Here is a 25,736-nt window from a genome sequence, read left to right as displayed (position 1 = left end):
ATTGCAGCTCTGAAGGGTGTCTACAATTTTCACTATGCAGTCCAGTAAGCACCAGTGTTTGATCTAGTACTCTCAGAAATCAGCTCTTGATAACAGTAACTGGTCAGACATACTCCCTCCCCTCTAATTCAACACATACCAGTGAGGAAGCTTGTGTTGTGAATGTGGCAGTTACTAAGCTACATCAGCATAGAACATTGAAGAAAAGATCTGGAATCATAATCTTGATAAAGAAAAAAAAAAAAAAAAAAGAAGATGTAAATCCCATATTTTGCAGTACAGGACACATGCTTGATATTCATAAACGCTGGGTTATAGGCTGGTACCTTCAGGTCATTGGACATGGGCAAACCCGTTGACACACTACTTAGGCATATCCCGATAAAACTCACTCAACTCTTAGTCCTCAGTTTTGCAGCACCCAATGCAGAACACATGAACAAAGGGTGGCCTGTGCAATGTACTGTACTCCGTAACGAGGAGTTTACAGGCAAATAATAAAAAAAAAAAAAAAAAAACATTCTCTTAATTGTACAGTACAAAGGCTTGATATTCATGGACCCTGGGGCATCCCCCAGCAATGAAGGGCTGCCAACGGTAAGACAACCACAACTCTAACAGGCCCAGCAATAACAAAGGTCAATTGACCCAATGCAGAGTGCTGCTTTAAAAACCTGTGCAGTGGAAAGAAGCATCCACAGAAAAATGGACATCCACCTGGTAGAATTTTGAAGACAAGAAATCAACAAAACCAGGTAGTGGAAAAGTTTTTAATTATGAAGTGCTTTCACAGGGTGACACTGTGAATGCACAGGTAGTAGTGTGCCAACGTCCCGATACTGGATATATAGAAAAACTAGAAACTAGGTGGTTGGACTTTAGAGGCACACTAGTAAACAGTCTAAAAATGTTTGGATTAATTGAGTACATAGATAAAATACATGAAAAAAAAAAAAAAAATCAATAAAGCTACTCATACACAATTTCTGACACCATATACATAACAAATATATATATATATATATATATATATATATATATATATATATATTTTTTTTTTTTTCCTAACGCCCTAGAGAATAAAATGGCAGTTGTTGCCATACTTTGTCACACTATTTTTTACGCAGTGGTCTTATAAGTGCACTTTTTTTGAGGAAAAATACACTTTTTGAATTAAAAACTGGACAACTGTAAAGTAAGCCCAATTTTTTTATATTGTTAAAGAATGTTACGCCAAATAAATTGATACCCAACATGTCATGCTTCAAAATTGCACGTGGAATGGCAACAAACTTTTACCCTTAAAAATCTCCATATGCGACGTTTAAAAAAAATATAGGTTGCATCTTTTGCGTTAGAGGAGGTCTAGGGATAAAATTATTGCTCTCGCTCTACCGATCGCGGGGATAACTCGGTTTTCATATGCGGGCGCTAATCACATAGTGTTCACTTCTGCACGTGAGCTTGGCGGGACAGGGTGCGTTAAAATAAGAAAATAAACTTTTTTTAATCTTTTTATTTTTACACTGTTCTTAAAAAAAATAAAAAAATGGTGTCACTTTTATACCTATTACAAGGAACGTAAACAGCCTTTGTAATAGAAAAAAAAAAAAAGCATGACAGGACCTCTTAAATATGAGATCTGGGGTCAAAAAGACCTCAGATCTCAAATTTACACTAAGATGCAATAAAAAAAAAAAAAAAAAAAAATGAAATGTCAAAAAAAAAAAAAAAGAAAAGAAAATGTCCCTTTAAGAGCTATGGGCAGAAGTGACGTTTTGACATCGCTTCCGCCCTGCAATGGTATGGAGATGGGTGGGGGCTATCTTCCCCTCACGCCTCTCTCTATACCAAGCCTGGGAGCAGACCCAATCGACCTCCGCCCCTACCGATGGTTCCGGTAAGCGTCAGAGGGCACCGGAGAGCAGAGGGAGGGGGTGAATCTGCTGCAGAGACCACTTTTATTGGAAACCAGACCACTCACTGAACAGGATACTGGGGGTTATGGCAGCTAGCTGCTGCCATAACAATATACCACTTCAAAGTGTCAACGTATATATCTGCGTGAGCCGGTCCGGAGACTCCACTGTTAACCTGTTTAAAGGTGTATGCTCTAAAGTCATCATCCTCATTGGGGCATACAAATCAATATTTGGTTCCCTGACATCAGATATGAACATGCTTGTTCCAGGGCAATGACTTAACATATCAAAAAAGATAGATAAGAACATCCACATTAGGTGCCTTAACACAAAATGAAAATGTGCTTCATCCAGGTCAGTGACTGATCAAGTAGAAAAGGAGCAATGAATTGCTCAAATTTCATTCAGACAAGCCCCTTTTAAATGTACATCTGGCCAGGCATACAGTGGTCTACACTTTAAAAATCGTTGCAGAAGTGACTACTGAGTTGGCTTAGACAACTACAAGAACTGAATATGAAAAGAAAGAACGTGATTACAGAAATAGTATGTACACAAAGAGGCAGAAGAAGAAAAAACAGTGGGACAAAAAAAGCATATGACAACCTCACACAGGTAACGGTAGACTTAAATATGTACAAACAGGTCTGGAAAACATTTTGAAGCCATGCCATATAGAAAAGCAAAATCCTTACATCTTCCGTGTCTTTTACTCGTAAAATCTGTTCCCTCAAGTCTTGCAAGTCATTAAATGTTGACTGTGCGGTGATAGAGTATACTAGTGCAAATCCCTGACCGTTCTTCATATACAAGTCTCGCATTGCAGTGAATTGCTCCTAGGAATATCAAAACAAAATGTTCATTAGATACTACAAAAAAAAACAGAACACAAATATCACCATATTTAATGAAACTGCCTACAAACCCCAAGTAGCAGAATTATAAAACACCAGGTTTAGCCTCACACCACCTTTCAGTGGTTATGGGCGTAATACTCAGGTACTGCGTTTTCTGGAATACATTCCTATGGACAAAAAAAAAAAAATCACTGCAGCTGTGGCTCCCATACACTGTAAATTGTGGCCACGTGCACAAGCCCTAAAGTTGAAATAACATTTTTGCACTTACCATAGAATCTTTTGATATGGATAGCAATTCTCAAAAAATGCAATTCTACTGCCACCTTCAGGAAGTTTGGATGCTGGCAAACAAACATTAAGTCAGCCCTCGTATAACCCTTCATCCAACCATCAGGCCTCAGTTTTGTGACCAGTTCATAAGTCTTTAAAAAGTAACTCCACTTTTGTTGAGGGGAAAAAAAAAAACGAACAAATTTCCTCAATAGGAAGAACTGCAAGTTTCTAAATGAGAGAATTTTTGCTAATAGCTAGAAGTCATAAAAGGGAGAAGTTCAAGCCTAGGATACCTGACCTCTGACCGCAGGAGTAGGAAATTGGAACAGACAAGGAATGCCCAACTGAACATATCAAAAAGGCTTGTAAACCTCGATTTCATGAAATGGACAGTTGGAAAAACAAGGTATGTCAAAGCAAAGAGAATAACCAACAGTATTCAAATAGCCAAAAAAGAAATGAAAAAAAAAAAAATCTTGGCACTTAGAATCAAGGAGAGAAATGTCCATAATATACAGGTTTAACCTGACAATTAAGAAATTTCTTGAGAAATAGCACATACTTAATGTGATTGTAGCCGTATTAGTGCAATTGTGACAGAGAAAATTGAGTACTGTCGGGTATACTTTTTTTTATTTGCACTAACATACAATTTTTCAGGACAAGCTTTCGGGGTATGTCCCTTTCTTCAAGGTCCAAGCAGTACTCAATACAGTATCAATTTTCTCTCTCAAGAAATAGCATAAACATAATTACTCCCAACAGAAAGCAACAAGAAGGGAGAAAATCATGGCTAAATTTAAAGTGGAAGTCCAGTCAAAAATGAATATTTTTCTATTAATTGTATGTAAAATATCTCTTTGACCCGATTTATTTTCTGTATAGCCGATTGCCAAGCTTAGAAAGTCTAATCAAAGCCAGACAATCAGTTTCTCCCTGTTCTTCAGGGACAACCTTACTTTCTTATTTCTGAATTCTGCCTCTCACTTCCTGAAAACATTGTCCTTCTCTTTAATACAGGCATGCCTACTGTTCATTCTAATCACCCCTGTCTTGCCCAGCCCTGCCCCCATCCCTCCTATCCTTTTTAGACAGACATGGCTCGACCTGCCCAGCCCCACCACCATTCCTCCTTCTCAGATTTCCTCCTGCCTTTATAGCCTTGTTTTGGATATCAGCTTCTCCTGAGAGAGAACGAGAGAAGGGCAGGCTTTGGAAGTATGTTCTGTTAGAAACTGTAAGATTACAATGCAACATGCTGCAGATTTTCTACAGTGTAGAATCACATGGTTGTTTCTGCATGGCCCGGCGATGGCCACTGGGTACGTGGTGTGGCATGGGGTGCATGGTGTGGTCCGGTGATAGCACTTTGTGCATAGTGTGGCACATGACCAGCTGAGGGAGCTACATGTGGAGTAATGAGTTTAAGGCTCCGTTTCCACTAGTGTGACTTATTCGACTTTTTACACAGTCGCATGACAAGTCACAGCCCATTGATTTCAAAGGCAAACGTTCCCATCTATGCGCCTTTGAAAATCAGGGTCTTTGAAAAGGTACCTGCACTACTTTGATGCACCTTTTATCCATTCCATGCTTTCAGAGCCCTGTGCCATGACCGGTGGCTCCCACATGCATGTGGAAGCAAGACGGGTGAACATGGAAGTGGCCTCCAGCTCTGACATCTCGCGGGAGGACTTCATTTTAAGCCAAGTTTAACAATGTGCTAGTATGCGATGCATACTAGCACAATATGGCTTTACCTTACAGGGTTTAAAAAATAAATAAAAAAAAACCTCCAGCAACATTGGCTGCAAATGCCTGTGCAGTGATGTCACCCATAGGCTTACTCTGCCCCTCTACACTGAAGCCAGCACTGGGAACTGATCATGTGATGGGACCAGAGCAGTTTCAGAATAGGCAAGTATAAGCATCTTTTTCTTTTTTTTACAGGGTAGATAGAATGGTCTTAAAATGGGGGTGAAAGTAGGTTTAGCCTTAGTTCAATCTTGACTGAAATTCCACTTTAACCACTTGCCGCCCACCATATAGCAATAGGACGTCGGCAAAGTGGTTTAGTTATCCTGACCGGACATCATATGGCGTGATCAGGATAAAGAGCCACACAGTGCGACGATCGGCGGTGCAGCGCGTCGGTGACGGTAAAGAGTCTGACTGAGACTCTTTACCACATGATCAGCTGTGTCCAATCACAGCTGATCACGATTTAAACAGGAAAAGCCGCGTATAGGCATTTCCTCACCCGTGTCTGTCAGACGCGAATAGATGAGAGCCGATCGGCTGCTCTTCTGACAGGGGGGGGGGGGGGGTCTACGCTGATTAGTGCAGCCCCTCTGAGGATACCCACCCAGTACCACCAGGTATGACAATCAGTGCCCTTCACTAATGTCTGCCAGTGCCTGCTCATCAATATCCTTTACTAATGCCTGCCCATCAGTGAAGGAGAAACCATATTTTATGGGAACAAAATGATAAAAACGGTTTGGGTACAGTGTAGCATGACTGTGCAATTGTCATTTAAAAAGCAACAGTGCTGAAAATTGGCTTGTGCGGGGGGGGGGTTGTTTAGTGCCCTCTTACGTGGTTAAAGAAGAGTAGGAAACCCAAACCCTTCCAAAAATAAGAGTGAGGAGAGCCGCAGCAACCATATAAAAGAATAATCTACATACAAGGGCATAATGGCCAAAAAGGAGTCATTTTGTCTCATACCCAGTGTGCCAGCTGCAGTTTACACTGCCTGGCCATTTAGTAAATACAAGTCTGGGAATCATGAGAAGCAGAATTGTATTGGGTAAAAAAAGGGGTTGGCTTATATAATCCTTTTCTTACAGTATATTAAAGACACAGGATGAGTAATTCAGGTACACAGGGTTATGCTACACTGCCTTGAGAAAACTGAACAATGGCAAAACAAAGCTGTAAAGACAGCCAAAAAACAAACTGAGTGGCCAAACAAGCAAACACTAAAAGGCCCACATGAACAACAGGTTAACAAAAGAGACCTACATGGGCTCACAATCGCCTTAAGAACTTTTTGACCAAGCTTGCATCAGATGAGGCCAGACTAACCACCTGGTAAAACTCGACAAACTTTTGAACAGAAGACCAGATGGCAGCCTTGAGGGGGAAAAAACAAAAACAAAAAAAACACGATGCCGGATGCTGAAAAGCCTTATTTAATGCAGTGCAATTTGGCAGTGACAGATGAAATTTGTCCTTATGTTTATAGGCTAAAACAATGAGCTTCTAAATCTACCTTGAGATAGTGAACAAGAAGCAACATAAGACTTGAGAGCTATTGCTGCAGAAGGAAGAACCTTCACAAGGAAAAATCCAGGAGAAGGGCCTAGGCTCTCCAAGCATTAAGAATGTTCAAGCAAAGACTTCTGGGGGTTCAGGATCCAGCCATACATCTGCAGAGTTTGATCAGTTTGAAGGACCTTGTTAAGGCTTTGCCAACTGTTCCCTCAAGTAGGGAGTTGTCTAGATATGGGAGGTGCAGTGGGTAGAAAAAACGTTTAGTTGGAAAGATGGAGATATACAAGAAAACATATTTGATGTGCACAGAGGCCAGAATATCTACCAGATGGAGGGAAGCACACTAGTAGACTATGCGCAATATTTGTACCCAAAAGAAAGAGAACCTGGAGATCCAGAATGAAGTGAATTTCCTCTTTCGCTTTGGGGACAGTAAACAGATTTAAAAAAAAAAAAAAAAAACCTTTCCTTTTCTGGAATGATAGCTCTGACCCCTTGAGAAAGGGCTACGCCAAAGGAACATGGAGGACAGCTAGTCTTTGTGGGGACGCTGGCAGGTTTGACAACATGAATAGGGGTGGAGGTGAGAGTTAAAAATTATGGTTGGTAGCCTCTGGATAGTAAATTCTAAGTGCAGTCATCTGAAATATCTTGGGACGAGGCGGACACTAGGGCAACTTGCACACTCCCCCGCTCTGACAAGTTGGGGCATCCCCTCATTGCAAGGAAGTCTTGCTTGTGGGTATTACAGCTTTGTCTACAACTTGGGAGGCCTGGAAGTAAAGAAGTCTTCTTAGTCTCTTAAGTAGAGGGTCTATAATATAGAACTTGGCCTTCTTTTGTGGTAGTGAAAGGGAGCTACTAGGGAGAATTCCTTCCTGGATAATAGAGGAGGGAGTTAGTCCTTAAAGAGGAGGGCCGGTTATACAAAAAAAAAAGTCGGCAGCTGCAAACACTGCAGCTGCTGACTTAATCAACACACTCACCTGTCCAGGGTGCCCGCGATGTCGGCCGACCAGTCCCTCGGGTCCCGGTGCTGCCATTCCTTGTAAGGGAAACAGGCAGTGGAGTCTTACGGCTTCACTGCCCGTTTCCTACTGCGCATGCGCGAGTCCCGCAGCTACTGCGCATGCGCGAGTCCCGCAGCGCTTTCTGAATGGGACGCGCTGTGTTCTGGAACACAAAGTTCCCAGAACACAGCGCGACTCATTACCCAGAAGACGCCGCGACGAAGACAGAAGATCTCCGCGGAGGAGGAAGAGGAAGATTAGGAGAAAGTGCCTAGCAACAGGCATTTCTGGTAAGTAAAAAAAAAATTTTTTTTTTCATTTTTTTTTTTTTTTTATATTTTTTTGTAATTTTTAATATTTTTTTTGTTTTCAGGGTGGCCCTCCACTTTAAGGATGAGTCTGAGAAGTGTTGAGAGTGTGGTTGGAGCTATCATTGTCAAGTTCTTTTGGAGGTACGAATTCTAGTTAACTTTGCTTTACTTGGAAACCACAGTATATTTTACTGCCCTAAAGATTGTTCAGCACATTTAAATGACAGCACTTAGAAGTGTATGGAGAACATAAAACAATGAATTGTACTAATCTGCAAACAGAGCAAAACAATTCTATTTGTTTTTAATAAATGTTAACATGCCAAGTACAGAAACAAAAATAAAAGAAGCAGTTTACTCACTGTTCCAGCAGTATCAAGAATTTCAAGCATGCACTGCTGTCCTTCTACTTCCACTTGCTGTCAAAAAACAGGAGAAAATATTAAAAAAGGAGAAAAAAAAAAAAATAAAAATAAAACACACACAAGACAAGTATGGTCAAAATATTTTCTTCCAAGTCAAGCTTTGTGCAAAAATTCAGCAGTCTAAATATCTTTTCAGATTCTGTTATGAGGTTTTCACTGACTGTAAACCCCTGCTCATGCCAATTTATCATCCGCTTATTCTGAATTCTGTAAGTTGGTAAAAGGCTTGTTTTAAAGGGGTTTTATGGCCAGAGCATGCACTTTAATTTTATAACACCGACAAAACAATATTGTTACGTTTGACAATCCAATATAAGCTTGAAAAATCTTCTTTCATGTTGCTATCACTGCCTGTCTGTTGGCCACCCCTTTGTACAACTTCCTGGATTCCCTGCATGCTTTGCAGCTCTTAACTTCTGTGGTTTCCTTTACATTTCTAAGAACGGCATATACAATGGTATTTTGCTGCCTGCAAGCAGTGATTCCTGTACTTACTGAAACTCCTCCTTTAAGCTCCTCAGTAGTTCAAAAAGGCATGCTCTGTGAACCCTGTGACACAATTCCTATTTAAACAGCATGGTGAATCATCCAAATTAGGAAAATGGTGAAAATTCAAGGAAGTGTGTGGGGAGCGTCTCAAACTTTACAAACTTCAAGATTATTCATATAAATAGAAGGCTGGAAATAAATACAATTTGGGAATATTCAACTTCAAATTTTAACTACAGATGAACGTTAATGATTTTTTAACATCAATCTAGATTTGTGGCTGCAGACTTGTAATCTTGGCTAGGACAGCACTCCTTTTCATTTGAAATTAATCTCAACTAGGAAAGAACACCCATATTTCATTGATAACATGAATAAGCTGGCTAAGTAAGCAACTGGTCTTGACAAACTGTGCATACTTTTCTTCTCCTTATTTGGGGCTTACACACTGTTCCACACAGTACTTAAAATTGTCTTTGCAATTATTTTCACATGAAGGATGTTTCTCAAACTGCAACTTGTTTTATAAGAGAGACTGACTTCTATGCTGCTGTCATTATCCATCAACTAAGACCATGCAAAGGGCATGGCTGCCAACTGTATGTAAATAGACATGTACGTCTGATACTGCACACCACCCAGTGTTTGTTCTGCCAAGGGCCCTGCTACTAGTGTGACACTGGGAAGTCCTGACCCCTCAGACTTTGCTGAAAGATGGCTGTTGGATAATCTTGACAAAGAGCACCTCTTCGTTTTTGCAGTGGAAAGCGCTCATAGGATCCCCACCCGCCACCTACCACCAGATAATCCACTGTGACCCTAATTCTTCTCAAACTATAGAGACAAGGAAACCATCCGTCACAGATCCAGGGAGCTTAAGACCTTTAATGACCGCAGTCATGTTTTTTCTAGATTTCTTCCCCAAGTACAAAAGCGCAGGGCTAGATTCCAAACAGATAAGAAGTGCCTCCAACAACTGCAACTTCATTATTCCATCATATACCCAGGCAAACCTTGGGTGGGGCAGAGAATGCTCACTTTTTTGATACGCTAGCATTGGCAGTTGTGTGGCATTCTATTTCTGATGGTGCCTGACAAAGCCATTCAACAGTCAATAAGACAAGAGCACTCAAAGGGGCAACAGATTTCTCCCATCCCTTTGCTGCCGGCTAGTTACGCCATGACTATAGTTGTTTTCTGCACCCCTTGTAACCTTATCTGGATGCAAGACCCAGTAAAGGATACTCCATAGCATAATCTACCATCCCTTTGTTGTATGTGCTGCTTCTATTGGTGATCTGCCCACCGCAGCTCTGACAGCTTACCCTGTAGCAGGTTTCATAAATCACAAGCTACGCGGATGTTACGCACTGAAGTGCAGTTGTCAGCTTTCCTAACTGTAAAGCCCAGGGGAGAGAGGGCTCCCCTATAAGAGATCATAAGCAGTACAGGGAAATTGCCTTTCCTGCACTGTTAGACATTTAACAAGGCCTTTGACTCCAGGTTATTGCCTGGCTCCATGCATAATGTCACAAATGTGGAAATCCATAGGATTCCTCCCTTCAACGCCTACCAATTTCAAGGTGCTAGCAAAAGTCCTTGCTAATATCTACCATAGTCCACTTGGACCAGACAGAATTCATGCCTCTATACTGCCACCAATATCAGATACTCTACCTCAGGGGTAGCTGGCTTTGGAAGGGGCCAGGGGGAGAAAGTCACACTACTGTTCTTCCTACCTTTAACATCCCGATTTAGGGCTCAATGCACATCCTGGTGCAAATCACCCATTTTGGTTGCAGTATGTACAATGTTGGACATGGTAAACAAGCAGAGCTAGGCATGCTCTTGATCCATAGTTATTACATCACATGTCCTATGAACCACTTAATAGGTCACAAGTCAGGTACTGTACCAGAGTGCCAATGGTCAAAATCTAAAATGATAATATTTTTCACTTATTTGTAGCCCACTCCTGTTAATTTGATTTATTTTGAAGTCTGCAAGCTTACTCTGTGAAGATTCCCACATTTACTTTATTAAATTCTGTGTCACATATTGACTATGCCCTGTTGATAGCACTGCTGTGTCAAAAATTCAGAGTCTGCCTTCTGAACTACCAAAGTGCTCAGAAGAGGAGTTTCAGTACATGAATTAGCACTTGCAGGCAGCAAGATATCATGGGATATGTAGTCTCTAGCAATTGAAAGTAAAACAGCAGAGGAGAAGCTGCAAAGCATGCAGGGAATCCAGGATGTTGTGGAAATAGACGGCCAACAGACATACAGCACTCAACATAGAAATTCATTTTTCGAATAAGCTTATACTGGAGCGTCAAAAATAACTATTGTTTTGTATTTCTATTGCAGTGCTGAAGTGAAAGTAAATGCTGCGACTACACATTTCTTTTAACCATTTCACTGCCACAATGTGAAGGCATACAGCAGGGGTCGCCAACCTCCTGCTCTGGAATGGCAGGTTAGCAAGCCCAGATCGCAGGTTGCCGACCCACCATACCACATCATCGGTGTTGTGAATGAAGCTGGTGGTAGAGGAAGAAAGTGGCTGCAGAGCAGAGCCCATAAGCCGATGCTTCCTGTACAGAGCCGGCTTTTGCCACAGGCAGAGTCTATGGCAAAATTCAGTTAATCCACAGGATAGACACAGGTGCACTACCCTGCACCCGCGGTGTGGGTAATCAGTGTGAAAGCAGTTTAGGCCCTTTAAAAACACGATCGGCCCTACCCAATAGGACCCTCAATTCACCTCTACAGAGCGGCAGATGTAAACAGACTTTTGTCCATTTACTCGCACCTGCCTCCAATCCGGTCCTAAAAATCCGATAAAAAAAAAAACTGGAAAGGAGTTCGCCCCCTTCCATCTAGGTGGATCGGACTGGAGGGCCTATAGAGTAGCCGTGACCTGTCATCCGCCCATTGTGGCCCGCGACTGGTTACCAAGTTGCTTAAGTGGCCCTCGCTCTTAAAAAGGTTGGGCACCCCTGGCATACAGTAACAGAACTTCATCCAGCTGGCCAGCTTGGTAAACCTTACACCGCTTGCTATATGCTCATGATCGCCATAAAATTGCAGCAGAACTGCAACACACTGTTGAACAAAAGTAGCTGAGAGTAGAAAATGTATGGCTTGGTGGGTTATTTTACAAACTGTATTTTACAATAACTGTCAAAAGAAAAGAAAAAAAATTGTGTTAAGTTGCTTATTTACATTTTTGCGTATCTTTGATTTTCACTGTTTTGCAAAAAAGGCAAAAGTTTAAATTTACAAATGTTTATTTTTTTTTAACTCAATATGGTTTTAGCTTATAGAATTAGTAGGACTTAAAGTGTTACTAAACCCACAACAGTAAAATCTGTCTTTTTATGCAGTAAAGCATGATTGTTATACTCACTGTGGAATCTAAGGGGTTAATCCTCTGCATTGTGTAAAAAGGTCCCCAATCTATCAGCTGATAGAACAGAGCCTTGGGGCCAAGCTGCATGTTCTCAGTATGGTGTGTACTGACGTAAGGAAATCTTAGGGATGAAGAGAAGCAATGATTGACCAGGCAGATTCTATGGAGAATTTCAGCACCCAGCGAAAGGTACAGAGAACCTTCAGATCTAGAATGAGACCTATGCCTCTTCCGGCCATAGGGATCATGAACAGTTTTAAATAGAACAGCAGACACAATTTTCTGAACCCCTGGGAGCGAAGCTGCCCTAGAGCAGCATGAAGGTCAACCTGCTTTAGGCAGGGACGTTGGCAAGTTTGACAACATGAAGCAGGGTGGGGGCATAGACTGACATTTTAGTTTGTAGCTTCTGGACACTACATTCTAGAACCAGGCATCTGAAACATCCTGGGACAAGCAGGCATCTTCTCACATTGGGAACTCTAAAATTTCTGAATAATTTGGGGTGCAGGTCTTGTGGTCTAACTGACAGCCAGGACAGAGGCATGTAACTATGTAAAGGGATGAAAGGAACTCTTGGGCTCAGAGGTCATGGGTTTCCCAAAGGGCGACGTACATTCTTCTTTTGGGGCAAAGGAGTACAGTTTTTTCTTGTGCTTTTCCCAGGGCAAAATGGGACTCTTTCCCCCAGTGGTTTCTTTGTTATAAATATCTTGAGATACAAAAAGTGGTACAAGAGGTTCAGTCAAAGGATGCCTACCCCACGTGGATAGAGAGGAGACAGTCTGGATAGTTGTTGGAAAACACCCCCAGTCTAATACAGTAGAGAAGGGCTGTGGAAAAATGGGATTTTTAAAACAGCTTCCTTTTCTTGGGAGTACATCATAGGACACACAGCCTCAGGTATTTAAATTAGTGGGTTATAGCTACCTTCAGGTGTTGACACTGGCACACCCAATACAGGAAGTTTACTCCCCTATATAACCCCTCCCCCTTCCAGGAGTACCTCAGTTTTTGTAGCCACGCAATATAAGCAATATACTTACGCCCCATAAAAGAGGGGTGGGAGCTCTGTGTTCTATGATGTACTCCAAGAAAAGGATTTTACAGGCAAGCAGTTTTAAAAATCCTATTTTCTTTATCGTACATCATAGGACACAGAGCCTCAAGTATTTACTTAGTGGGACATCCCATAGCAGTGCTACTTGAGGGTAGGGAGACAAAACCTGTAGGGCACCCCCCGACCTTGAGGACTTGTACTGCTGCCTGCAGCACACTGCACCCGAAGGCGATATCCTCATTCCTTCTTACATTCACTTGATAACATTTTGTTAATGAATGGACCGAAGACCAAGTTGCGGCCTTGCAGATCTGAGCAAAGGAGGCCTGATGACGCACTGCTCAGGAAGCACTAACCCCTCTGGTAGAGTGCGTCTTAAATTGAATAGGGGGAATCTTACCCTTTAAATCATAAGTTAGAATTATAACTTGCCAAATCCACTTGGCAACAGTGGATTTCGACGCTCTGGCAGAATAAATAAGACAACAGTTTTACGATTCTGAGCAGTTTTCTCTAAACAGATTTTTACTGCTCTCACTACATCAAGACGATGTAATGACTTTTCTTTCCTGGAACATGGTTTTGGGAAAAACTACGGCAGGACAATATCTTCATTCAGATGAAAGCCTGAAACCACTTTTGGCAAAAAGCCTGGACGAGGGCGCAACACCACTCTGTCCTAATGAATCAATTAAATATGGCTCTTTACAAGGAAGAGCAGCCAATTCTGAAACCCTTCTTGCGAAGGATATAGCAACCAAAATATCAGCTTCCTAGCCAGAAGGACTAAGGGAATATGCTGTAATGGTTCAAATGGCTGTTTTTGTAACACTGACAAAACTAAATTCAAGTCCCAAGGAGTTAAAGGGGATTTAACTCTCACATTAATTTGCATCACCCCTTGCATAAAACCCCGGACTAAAGAATGCACAGCAAGTGGTCTTTGAAATAAAACCGATAAGGCTGAGACTTGGCCCTTAATAGTACTTAGGGCCAACTTCATCTTCACAGACAGATGCCTATAGCTGCAATTGCAGGCTGAGCAACAGTACCTGCTAAAGAAAGGGGATTTTAACAGGAATTCCAACTTTTTATTTGTTGGATCCTTTAGCATTTGTGCATTGTCCACTGGACAAGTCAAACTTTTATTCACACTGGAAATCGCAGCATCTACTGCTGGAACTTAACATTTTTGATGAATTTTTCCTCCATAGGATAGAGAACTGAGAATCTCTTTGGAGGGAGAAAATGCTTATCCGGATGATCCCATTCGGTATAAATAAGATTCTCTGAAAATGTGTGGACTGGAAACGCATGCACTGGTTGTGAAGGTTAAGGAACCAAAAGAAGAAACCAGACTTTCAGCTGACTCTGTTAATGGTAGCATAAAAGTGGAGCGAACCATGTCCGTAAGGGTTTGTACCTCACATTGTGAAGCTGAAACTTCAACTGTTGTTTCCTCCACAGAGGAGTAATCGGTTTGTTTTTCCCGATCGTTTGAGGGTAATACCTCATCCTGTCCCACTGGTAAAGGGTTTGGAGTGGGAGAGAGGGATCTAGCACACTTCTTATCCCCTTTAATGGGGGATGTGATTAAAGCAGCTAATCTTCCTTCTAAGCCCTGCAGGGCAGAGGAAAATGCATCTTCATTCACGTAAAAAGGGGCTGAAGTGTAAGAAGCAGTTGCACCACCAATTGCTTCCAAATGACTCACCCTGGCTTGCCACGTCAGGTATCTCTGGAGAGGATGACAATGTGGAGGCATGGCTGGAGTTCCCAGCGCCTGCGGGTGGTTTTGGTGCCTTAGTAGTAATCTTTGCGTCCATAGTGCAAAGCACAAAGAAACAGAGGCACTCTAAGAACTGTTCTATTTACTTGAACAAATAGTAGGAAAAAACAGTAGCAGCATAGAAAGATCTAATGCTAAAAAAAGGTATTTTCCTGTACTGCAAAATACTTGTGTAAACCCCTCACGCGCACCAGTGCTTGTGTGGCAGCCTTGCTTCCTCTGCTCGGATAGATACTGTGTTTGCAGAGTATCAGCATTAAGCTTTTAGGTGTGAGCCTGATAACTGTGCGCCGTGTGTTGCAAGGACGCTGAGTGCGCACACGGTGCCAACCGCTTAAGCCACGCCGCCTACCCGCCCTCTTTCTTTTGACATCAGCCTCGTGCACGCACGTTGGCTTCATACACAGCAGAGAAGGAGAGGAGACTGCAGCGTCTCCATTACGTTACTGGCAAGTAGTTTCCTGTGCTCTCTTTTAGCAACAGTAGGCGGGCAGCGGTTTGGTTTGGTTATACATAGCTGTTCGATCAGCTTCTCCATGTTTTTTTTTTTTTTTAAACATATATCCCCAGCTTTTCCCCATATAGGGAAAGAGGAGACACGCTGTTTCAAGCACTGTTTTAAACAGGGTATTACATTTTTCACTCCCTCTAGGGGAGTACTTAAGGCATTACAATATAGTTTAAAGAAAAGTCATAGATGGACTTTGCAGCTCCTATGCTTTGCTCTTACCTTTTCCTCGCTGCAGGATACTGCTGTAAACAGACAGAGCCAAACTTCACCCATCACAGCAGGCAGCGTGGGTAAAGACTGGGGCCCTATTAATAGGGGGTTCCACTCCATTGGACCATGTATAGAACCACTCAGGACAGCTTTAGGCAATGTAGCAAGACCACAAAGAGTCCTGGTTCCTAGGATCCAGCCCCCAAAGAGGAACATTACAGGCAAAAGCTTGTTCTTCTATGCAAGGCTCGGGGACCATCCTGGAGCTGCAGTGGTGGGATGGATCCAGTTGATGGGAGGCTCTTTAAATCCAGCATGGATCCATCCTGGAGCTCCGCAGAGCACATTTCACTCATTTCAACACCTTTAGACACTGGCGAAAAAAACTGAGGTACTCCTGGAAGGAGGAGGGGTTATATAGGGGAGTCAACTTCCTGTATTGGGTGTGCCAGTGTCAACACCTGAAAGTAGCTATAATCCACTAAGTAAATACTTGAGGCTCTGTGTCCTATGATGTACGATAAAGAAAGAGCTCCAGTTACTGCAGAACCTCAAGCTCTGATGGTCTTTGACTAGATGGCCAATACCCTGGAGTTGGACTTCAAGAAATATCGTTGTGGGGTCTTTGGTACATTTTCAATTGTGTATTTTTACAATATGTATGTAAACGAAAAACGTTAAACATTTCTCTGGCAGCAAAAAATGAAAAAAAAAAAAAAAACTATTTACAAACCCCTCTACCTAAAAAAATAAGAGGATGCAATAAATCACTACATAGAATATATATATTATCGAGAACAGGGGTAGGCAACCTTGGCCCTCCAGCTGTTGAAACTACAAGTCCCATGAGACATTGCAAGACCCTAACAGTCACAGACATGATTTTGTAGATGCTATAACTTTTGTGCAAACAAATCAATATATACGCTTATTGCGATTTTTTTTTACCAAAAATATGTAGAAAATAAAATATGTAGAATACATATCGGTCTAATCTGAGGGGGGGAAAAAAAATTGTTTTTGAAAAAAAAAAAGTGGGTAATTATAGCAAAAATAAAAAGATAGTTTTTTTCTCAAAATTGTCATCGTTCTTTTGTTTATAGCGCAAAAAATAAAAATCGCAGTGGTGATCAAATACCACCAAAAGAAAGCTCTATTTTTGGGGAAAAAAAGGACGTCAATTTTGTTTGGGTACAGCACCACACGACGGCGCAAAGCGGCGCAATGCTGTATTGCAAAAAAAAAAATGGCCTGGTCATAGAGCAGCCAAACCTTCCTAGGCTAAAGTGCTTAAGGCAGGAGTGCTCAACCTTTTTCGAAGAGCGAGGACCACTTAGCTCCAGCCAAACTTGTTTGCTCCTCCTCCCCGCTGCCAGATTTGGCACCTAAAACCAGATAGCCGCTCCCACTTCTGTGAGAGATCACAGCATCGTTGTGCGGCGATCTACGAAACTTCCGGCTCCTTCTTCCCGCATAGCTCTTAGTCACTTCCTCCTTCGCCTGTGGATTCTGTAGGCAGTACTGTGATAAAAAAAATAGGATTTTTCTAACAGCTTACCTGTAAAATCCTTTTCTTGGAGTACATCACGGGACGCAGAGCCATAGTAGTTACTATGTGGGTTATAGGCCAGATTCAGGTGAATTTACAATGGCACACCCTAAGACAGAAAGTCCACTCCCTCTATAACCCCTCCCACTACTGAGAGTACCTCAGTTTTGTAGCAAAGAAATATATGTGTATTAGAAAAGGCGGGGGACTGCTGTGTCCCATGATGTATTCCAAGAAAAGGATTTTACAGGTAAGCTGTTATAAAAATCCTATTTTCTTTATCGTACATCACGGGACACAGAGCCATAGTAGTTACTATGTGGGATGTCCCAGAGCGATGCCAACTGAGGGGAGGGAAGACAACAAAAGTAGGGCACCGTGAGACTAGAGGACTTCTACTGCTACCTGCAGTACACCATGCCCAAAGGCAATATATCCTCACGCCTTTTTGCATCCACCTGATGGAATCTGGTAAATTTATGGACTGAAGACCAAGTTGGGGCTTTGCAAATTTGAGCCATGGAAGCTTGGTGATGCACTGCCCACGAAGCACTAAAAGCCCTAGTGGAGTGCGCTTTGATTTGAGAGGGTGAAATATTCTGCTTCAAACCACAATTACTTGCCGCATCGATTTAGAAATAGATTTTGATGCTGCCTGTCTGCTTTTTGGACCTTCAGGCAACACAAACAAAACATTAGTTTTTCTAATCTGAGCAGTCGCCTTCAAGTAGACTGACTGCTCTCACCCCATCCAGAGAATGTAATGACTTCTCTTCCGTAGAACAGGGTTCTGGAAGAAATTAAGGTAGAACAATATCCTGGTTTAGATGAAAACCTGACACTACTTTCGGTAGAAAGTTAGGAAGAGGACGCAATACCACCTTATCCTTGTGAATAATTGAATATGGCTCTTTACAAGAGTAGCCAACTCAGATACCCTTCTTGCAAACAATATGGCTACCAGAAAAATTTGTTTCCTTATCAAAAAGGACCAAGGGAATATGCCGTATCGGCTCAAAAGGCTGTTTCTGCAATGGCGACAGAGCTAAAGTTCAAGTCTCAAAGGTTCGGAGGTGATCTAACCGGAGGATTAAGCCGCGTTACCCAATGAATATAGCTGCAAACCAAAGAATGAGAAGGAAGTGGTCATTAAAATAATACAGATAAGGCAGAGACCTGGCCTTTGTTAGTAATCAAGGCCAGCTTCATTTCTAACCCCATCTACAGAAAGTCAACAATACTAAGTATGCTGTGGATTCACACCAGGCCTTCCAGACTCTACAATATAGGATTCCGGAGGCCGGCTTCCTTGTGTCATGGTAGATACCACTGAATCCGATAGCCCACGCTTCTTCAGAATATGGGTCGCAATAGCCAAACCATTAAATTTAGCGTTTGTAAGGTAGGATGGAATACCGGACCCTGCAAGAGCAGGTCTGGACATAGTTGTAGGGTCCATGGGTCCCCTACCGGCATCCTTATGATCTCTGCATACCAGCATCTTCTGGGCCACAAGAATCACGACTTCCCTTACTGCTTGATCCTGTGAAGAATTTGTGGAAGCAGCAGAATAGGAGTGAATGCATAAATCAATGAGAACTGATTCTACTGGAACACCAAGGCATCTGTTCCGCACGCTAGCGCATCCCTTGTTCTTCACACAAATTTGTTGATCTTTTTGTAGAACCGGGACACAAACAAATCTACGTCTGGGATCCCCCATCTTTGGCATATTGTCAGGAAGACATCAGGGTGAAGGGATCATTCTCCCGGGAACAACTGTTGACGACTCAAATAGTCCGCCTGCCAATTTTCTATTCCTGGAATGAAGACTGCCGATATGCAAGGTACATGGTTTTCTGCCCAAGTTAGTATAGGATTAACCTCTCTCTAGGCCACACGACTTCTTGTGCCCCCTTGGTGATTGATATAGGCCACTGCTGTGGCATTGTCGGATTGGATCCTGACAGGACAATTCCGTAACCTGAATGTCCAGGCCCTCAGGGCCAAGCGAGCTGCCCAAATCTCTAGAATGTTGATGGGCAAGGTCATCTCTGATGTGGACCATTTCCCTTGGACAGTCGCCTCTTCCAGGACTGCTCCCAAACCTAAAAGGCTGGCATCTGTTACCACCTTCCAGGTAACTGGTAGGAAGGATTTTCCCTTCTGCAGATTCTTGGTTATCAACCACCAACTGAGGCTCCAGCGCACCTTTGGAGACATACACATTGGGAATTCTAGAGCTTGAACCTTCTTGTTCCAAGCCAATAGGATACTGTTTTGCAGCAGCCTCTAATGAAATGGAGCATAAGGAATGGCCTTAAAGCCACCATTTCTCCGAACAACCTCATGTAAAGTCGAATAGAAGGATTCTGCTTTGCCTTGACCACCTGAATCAGTTCCTTTATGGCATTAATCTTAGCCTGGGGCAAGAATACCCTTTTCTGGGCTGTATCCAAGATCAGATCCAAGTATTCTTTACTCCTTTATGGTTTTAAGGAAGATTTCTCTAGGTTGAAAACCCAACCTAGGTATTCCAGGTAGTTGACTGTAGTGATCATACTTTGGTCTAAGCGGGCTACCGACTGGTCCATAAAGAGCAGAGGTTTGAATAAAACCCCAATCCCTGCTCTTCCAAGGGGACCACTGAGATCACTTTTTGAGACAAAAGATTGTCTAATGCTTGAAAGAGACTGTTCTCTGGTTCCCTGGGAACGTCTGATCTTCTAAAACGAGGAGACGGGAACTTTTGGAACTCTAGTTTGTACCCTAGAGTTATTAAGTCACCCATCTGCCTCAACACTCTTCCTGCCAGACCCTTGAGAACTGTAGAAGTCTTCACCCCACTCGAGCGAGTGGGGGCGGCCCTTCATAAGGGGGCTTTAGTATTTTGTCTGGTAGGTTTCCTCCTCCAGGACTTCTTGTGTGCCTGGGGTTGACCTTGAGGTTTACCTCTTGAACTTGACGGCCCCTGGTAGCTCGGCTAAATCCTAGGCCTGCTGATCAAGAATAATCTTGGTGCACCTGTTTAAACTGGTCTCTCAAGGACTGACATACACCAATTGCTGCCAACGCAGGCAGAGTTACTGAACCTGCCAGAAGGAAAAAAAAAAAAAAAAAGTGCTTTTTAATAGGAATTCCAACTTCTTATCCATTGAGGATATAGCAGCGTTAATTGCTGGCATCTCCCACTTCTTAGTAAATTTTTCCTCCATAGGATAAAGTGTTGAAAACTTTTTAGGAGGAAAAAAATGCTTATCTGGGTGATCCCACTCAGAATACATAAGCTTTTCCAGCAATGAATGGACAGGAAAGGCATTCACAGCTTGAGGAGGCTTTAGCTAACGCAAACAAGAAGTGGGCTTATCAACAGACTCAGTTAAGGGTAGCATAAATGTGGAACAGACCATATCAGTAAAAGACTGCACCATTAATCTTTCAGATTGTGAAGCTGATCCTTCCGTATTTGACTCCTCAGAAGAGGAGTCATCAGCCTCTTCAAGGTCCACTGAGAGAAATTTGTCTTCTCCCGACCCTAGTTCCTCAGTTTGAGGGTCCTGGGTAATGGAAGGGGACCGGTCACGTTTGGTCCCACTGGGATGCGATTAAAGCTGCTAACCTTTCCTCCAAACCTATCACAGCTGAGAAAAAAAAAAAAAACAGTTGCAACATTTGACAGCCCTGATGGCTCACTCTGAAAAGCCACCTCAGATCTCTCAGGGGAGGATGCCATTGTAGAGATGTTTAGGCTTTTTAGAGCTCGAAGGAGTCCCCTTTGAGCCCTTTTTTGGGGTGATTCTACCTCCCCTTCTGACCATAGCCCAATGCACAAAATGCAAAGGTACTACCAGAAGAAATTGCACCCACTGCTTGAGCAAATAGTCCAGCAACTGCCACTGCTATTAGTGTTCAGCCTGGTGCTTTAGTAAATGTGCCAAGGAGAATGCCTGTGTCACCATTTAATGCCCCCTTTTTGATCGTGTCCCTCCGACAGCTGCAGCCAGCAAAATTGAGCTTTTTAAGTGTACGCCCATGCTGGATGTTGCTACACGCCATGCTAAGCCATGCCTCCTCCGTATTCCACCATGCCCCTTTTCAAAAAGGGAGCCCCCCCATCCAAGGAGAGGGGGGAGAGCTTCTGCCCAGGTGGGGGGTGTTTTTGGAAAAAAAATCTCCCCCCCAACATCTTACCAGAGGCCTGGGACTGCTAGCCAGAGGGAGATCTGCAGCTTCTGCTGAGACAGCATGATCTGAGGGAAGCCTGACAAGGCATGTGCTCTATATAGCCCCCAGTGGGGACTTTAAGGCATGATAACATTTACTTTTGAAGAAGATAATGCATAAGAAAATTAAAAATTCCTTAGAAATCTCCACTTATCTTTCCGGCTGCAGGGATTCTGTGGTAAAACAAACAGACCCAATCTCCCCCCCTCACAGTGCTTTCCGTAAAAAAAAAAAAAAAAAACTTCAGGAACTAGGGCCCCTTTTTAAATCGGGGGATCCACACTCCAGGACCCATAAAGCACCCAGCCAGGAAAGCTTTATGGCTGAAAAACAAAACAAAAAACAAAGCACTGGGTCCCAGGGTTGAGCTCTCTAAAAAGAGAAGCTTTACGGGCTAAACCTCATTTCTTCCACCACGAGACCCGGTTACCAATCAATTCAGCCTAAAAAGACACTTTGAATGGATCCGGTTGCATAGCCTGCCCCGGCAAGGAATATTCCAGTGGAGCTCGACATAGCACATCTTTACTTGTGACCAACACCAAAGACACTGGTGAAAAAACTGAGGTACTCCCAGTAGTGGGAGGGGTTATATAGGGAGTGGACTTTCTGTCTTAAGGTGTGCCAATGCCCATCATCTGAAGGTGGCCTATAACCCACATAGTAACTACTATGGCTCTGAGCCCTGTGATGTACAAGAAATAGCGTTATTTCCTGACCGGAAATTACACGATCTAGGGCGGATCACATCGCCTAGATGTGTTTATCTATGTTGCCATAACAATGGGGCAGGACTCCATCAGCGCCCGCTGTTATGGCAACTTTAGAAACAATCAGCGCTGTGACTGCTGGTGAATCGCGCACCTCTCCTAAGCTTATCCCGGAAGAGTTATTGATTGGGCTTCACATGCCCACAATAATGATGGCAACGGCCACACCAGGAGGGACAAACTTGTGAGTGTTAAAATGATATCAAAATATAGGATGCAAATACTCACACCCGCTTCTATACACCCCTCCGCACTTTATGAAAATTCAAAAAACAAATACAGATTACAGCTGCCACTTAAAAAATTCACAATACCATATTAGCAATCAACAAGAAACGCAGAGTCCACACTGATAAAAAGTCTCTATAAAATTGCAGCAGCATTGTTTAAAAACGACGTTTTTTAACAATCAGGGTCATAATTTCCCATGGGACCAATCCCCGTTGAATGTTTACACACTACATCTTGCGGGTGTTGAGGTACACCTTCAAGAAGCACATGAAACCCGCAGGATATAATGGGAGTCTATAGCTCAGTGCAGATAACCAGCAGGAAAGACGCATGTGCACTGCACCAACAGATCAGTGTGGAAGCGGCCTAAATAACCCTAATATGCCCACTGCAAAATTATGCGAATAATAAACTGACCTTTTTGTCTTTCAGCTTCTGCTGGCATCACTAAGCTGTTAGAAAGGTTCCTGTCCTAGACGGAGTAATACCTAATTGCATTTCGCCTGGGACAGAAGCTTTTCCTTTTTTTTTAAAGTTAAACACTTTAAGCACTAAACAAATATTATATACTATATTATAATATTATATACAAGTTATATAAAGTCTTGTCAACTTACCTTTCTGTATGAATCCTCTATAGTGGGATCATATTTTTCTACAAAAATTCCCTGAACAAACTGCACTGTCTAGAAGACAAACACAAACAATAATAAATCCATGTAATAGTTCATGAAATTAAAATACCACAAAATAAAGTAAACCTTTTAATGAGGAAAACATAGAGGGGCTGCCGTTGCTGACCTCTTTCTGAATAGGCAGTTGCATGGGTTTTACACTGACCCCACTGAGGTGCAAATAAAAAAATGCATTTTTGATGCGTTAAAAAAAAAAAAATCTTTAAAAAACAGCATATAGCTAGTTGCTGCTGGGAAGCCGGCCACCGCGTCCTTAACCAATGAGTCATCAGCAGGCTTGCCCGCAGACAGCTGAACATCAAAACTGAAAAAAGCCACTTGGGGTCTCCTCCCCAATCCATACCAGCCCAAATTATTATTTTTTTTTTAAATGGCATGTGGTCTCACCCAAAATCCATATCAAATACTTTTTTAAGCATGCAGCCCGGCAGGTCAGGAAAGGGAGGGCCCTAAACATGGGGGGGGGGGGGGGCTCCTCCTTAAAAAATAAAAATAAGCATAGGTGTGAACCTAGCCTAAGTGTATATTAATTGGTTTGTGTGAAAGTTATAGTTATAGCCCTAAAATGCCAGGACAGGACAAATTCCTCCCAAATGACTCATTTTTGTAAAGTAGACAGTCTGACATATTTAAGAAGAGGCAGGGTAAGTTTTTTGCAGCTGTAATTTTCTGTCAAAATTCTTTGGAAAGTGAAGAAAAAAAAAATTGTATACAAAATAAATGTAAAATACTTTATTCAATTTTTTTTTTTTTTTTTACATCCCGTCATCAGAATAGTCAATTGTCACCATATTGACACTGTATTACTCTGGGGAGCGATCAGGGATTTTTCTTTTTCTTTTACACTGTTATTGCTTATACAGCGATTCTTACTGTAGAAGCAATAGCTTACCTGTCATTAATGGGTTTCCCATTTATGACTGTGGAAGATTTTCCCCCATTCCTCTAGTTTAATGAAAACTTAAACTTTATGGATTTCCCATCACATTCTGCACCAGAGACAATGATTAACAATAGAAAGGGTGAATAGTCATAGTGGGGAGACAGCAATAAAAACCTGACAGGGATTCGAACCATGACACAAGCTACCCAAGGCTAAAAAGTGTGAGCTTTGCATATATACTAACGGTCAGGGCTTATACAGATTTACAAAACAACACTATTCTTTTTCCCTGTGAAAACAACAGTTATGTGCTACAAAAGTAAAAACCTAGGAATGAATTGGTATAGTGAGATGGTAACATTTGTAAAGATGTTTGTTTAATGCCTAGATTTGGTGTATGGAGGTACCCATAGACATCAAAGAAAATGAACAAAGCGGGTAAAGGGAAGCATGGGTCGAGAAAGGGCCTAGACCACTTGCCTCAATCAAAAGCCTTTAACAAATTATGCTAGGTTTCACATACACTACCGCTCCTAAGTTTGAGTTTAGTAGCATCTGGCTTTAATTCCCCCCAGTTAGGAGAGGTTCAACCTCCCTCTCCTGAAAGTGATAGAATTGCGTTAAAGGATAGGAACGTTTTAGCCGTACATCACGTCAAAGTATACATGAAGCCTTAAGAAATGTGAAGTCAAATTAATTTGTTTTTGAATTTATGCAATTATTGCTTACCAGTGCGGACTTCCCAACACCTCCAGAACCAAGAACCACGAGCTTGTACTCGCGCATGATGATATTGTTTGTCAAATTCTAAAGGAAACTAAAAAAAAAAAAGCTTTATTAGTTAAAATTTACCATGGCAATCTAAATAATTGGAAAAAAAATTTGGATAATGCAGGTATGGTTCTAACTTTTCAGGGTTTTTCTTGTTTCCTTGTTGGAGAGATTCTGCATATTTTACTACCTTTGTGTTTATTAACCATCTGACATCCGTGCTATGGCCGAATGACGGCCACAGCGTGGATGTGAATTCCCGGGAGGGCATCATATGACGGCCTCGCCTGTGCACGCTCCCTGCGCGCGCCGTGATCACTGAGACTCGGCTAATCACCGATCTGAGCTGGTTCCGGCCCCTTACCATATAATCAGATGTCAGCTGATCACATGATCAAAACAAAAGTTTACGTTTAAGTGCCCAGTAAGCAAGTGGTTAAAAGAAAGAAAAAAAAAAAAAAAAGACGAGGGGAAAACTTCCTGCCAGGAACACAGACAGCGATTAAAAAAAAAAAGAAGAAGATGTATGACTTTTATGTCTAATTTACATATAAGAAATGCAAATGAATGTGGACACACTTGGGGAGCAATGAGAGGGGTCCCAAGACTACAACAGGTCTGATTTTGGGGTCGGCCAGCTTGCCTAGGTAAGCAGTTATGCCTGTAAATGACTATTGCAATGCAGTACATGCATTGAGAAGTGAATAAAGGTATTGCTTCACTTTAAGTACATTTTCATTTTACATACATGTTATAGTCCCCATTATATACTTAAAAGTGGGGTATGCCTGTACTCCAAGACAGTGCTTGAAAAAGCCCAGATGCCAGGTCACCATGGCAACTAGAAATTGTGTCCTGGTGCCTGGGCTTTTGTCAGCCCACACAAAACAGAGGGTTTTGTCATTGAAGTAAAAGATTTTCTAGTAAAAAAAAAACAAAGTGAGTGACCATGGCGAGCTCATACATCTGCTATATCGCTGTCTGAAACTTAATTGGTTCTGGACAGGGGTTGTGTCTACAATAGGGCCTTTCAGGTCACGGTACCGTTGGATCCAAAACCCTG

At 42.2% G+C, this 25,736-nt stretch overlaps 1 protein-coding gene across 1 annotated transcript in view; it reads right to left on the bottom strand.

Moving 5' to 3' along the window:
• The window catches only part of RAP1A (RAP1A, member of RAS oncogene family), an 88,056-nt gene that overhangs the window by 10,109 nt on the left and 52,211 nt on the right, over window positions 1-25,736 (bottom strand). Inside the window, exons 3-6 of the mRNA XM_077481531.1 lie at window positions 24,632-24,719; window positions 22,942-23,010; window positions 8,015-8,071; window positions 2,618-2,758 (exon numbers count right to left, since the gene is read on the bottom strand). Of these exons, the coding sequence (XP_077337657.1) occupies window positions 2,618-2,758; window positions 8,015-8,071; window positions 22,942-23,010; window positions 24,632-24,688 (324 nt within the window). The 5' untranslated portion in view covers window positions 24,689-24,719. The remainder of the gene's footprint in view (window positions 1-2,617; window positions 2,759-8,014; window positions 8,072-22,941; window positions 23,011-24,631; window positions 24,720-25,736) is intronic.

This window comes from Lithobates pipiens, unplaced genomic scaffold, assembly GCF_037356315.1.
Source record: "Lithobates pipiens isolate NorthernLeopardFrog02 unplaced genomic scaffold, aLitPip1_a1.2 Scaffold_16, whole genome shotgun sequence".
NCBI lineage: Eukaryota > Metazoa > Chordata > Amphibia > Anura > Ranidae > Lithobates > Lithobates pipiens.
The sequence above is the reverse complement of the archived record's forward strand: the minus strand, read 5'-3'. Positions and strand labels throughout refer to the sequence as shown.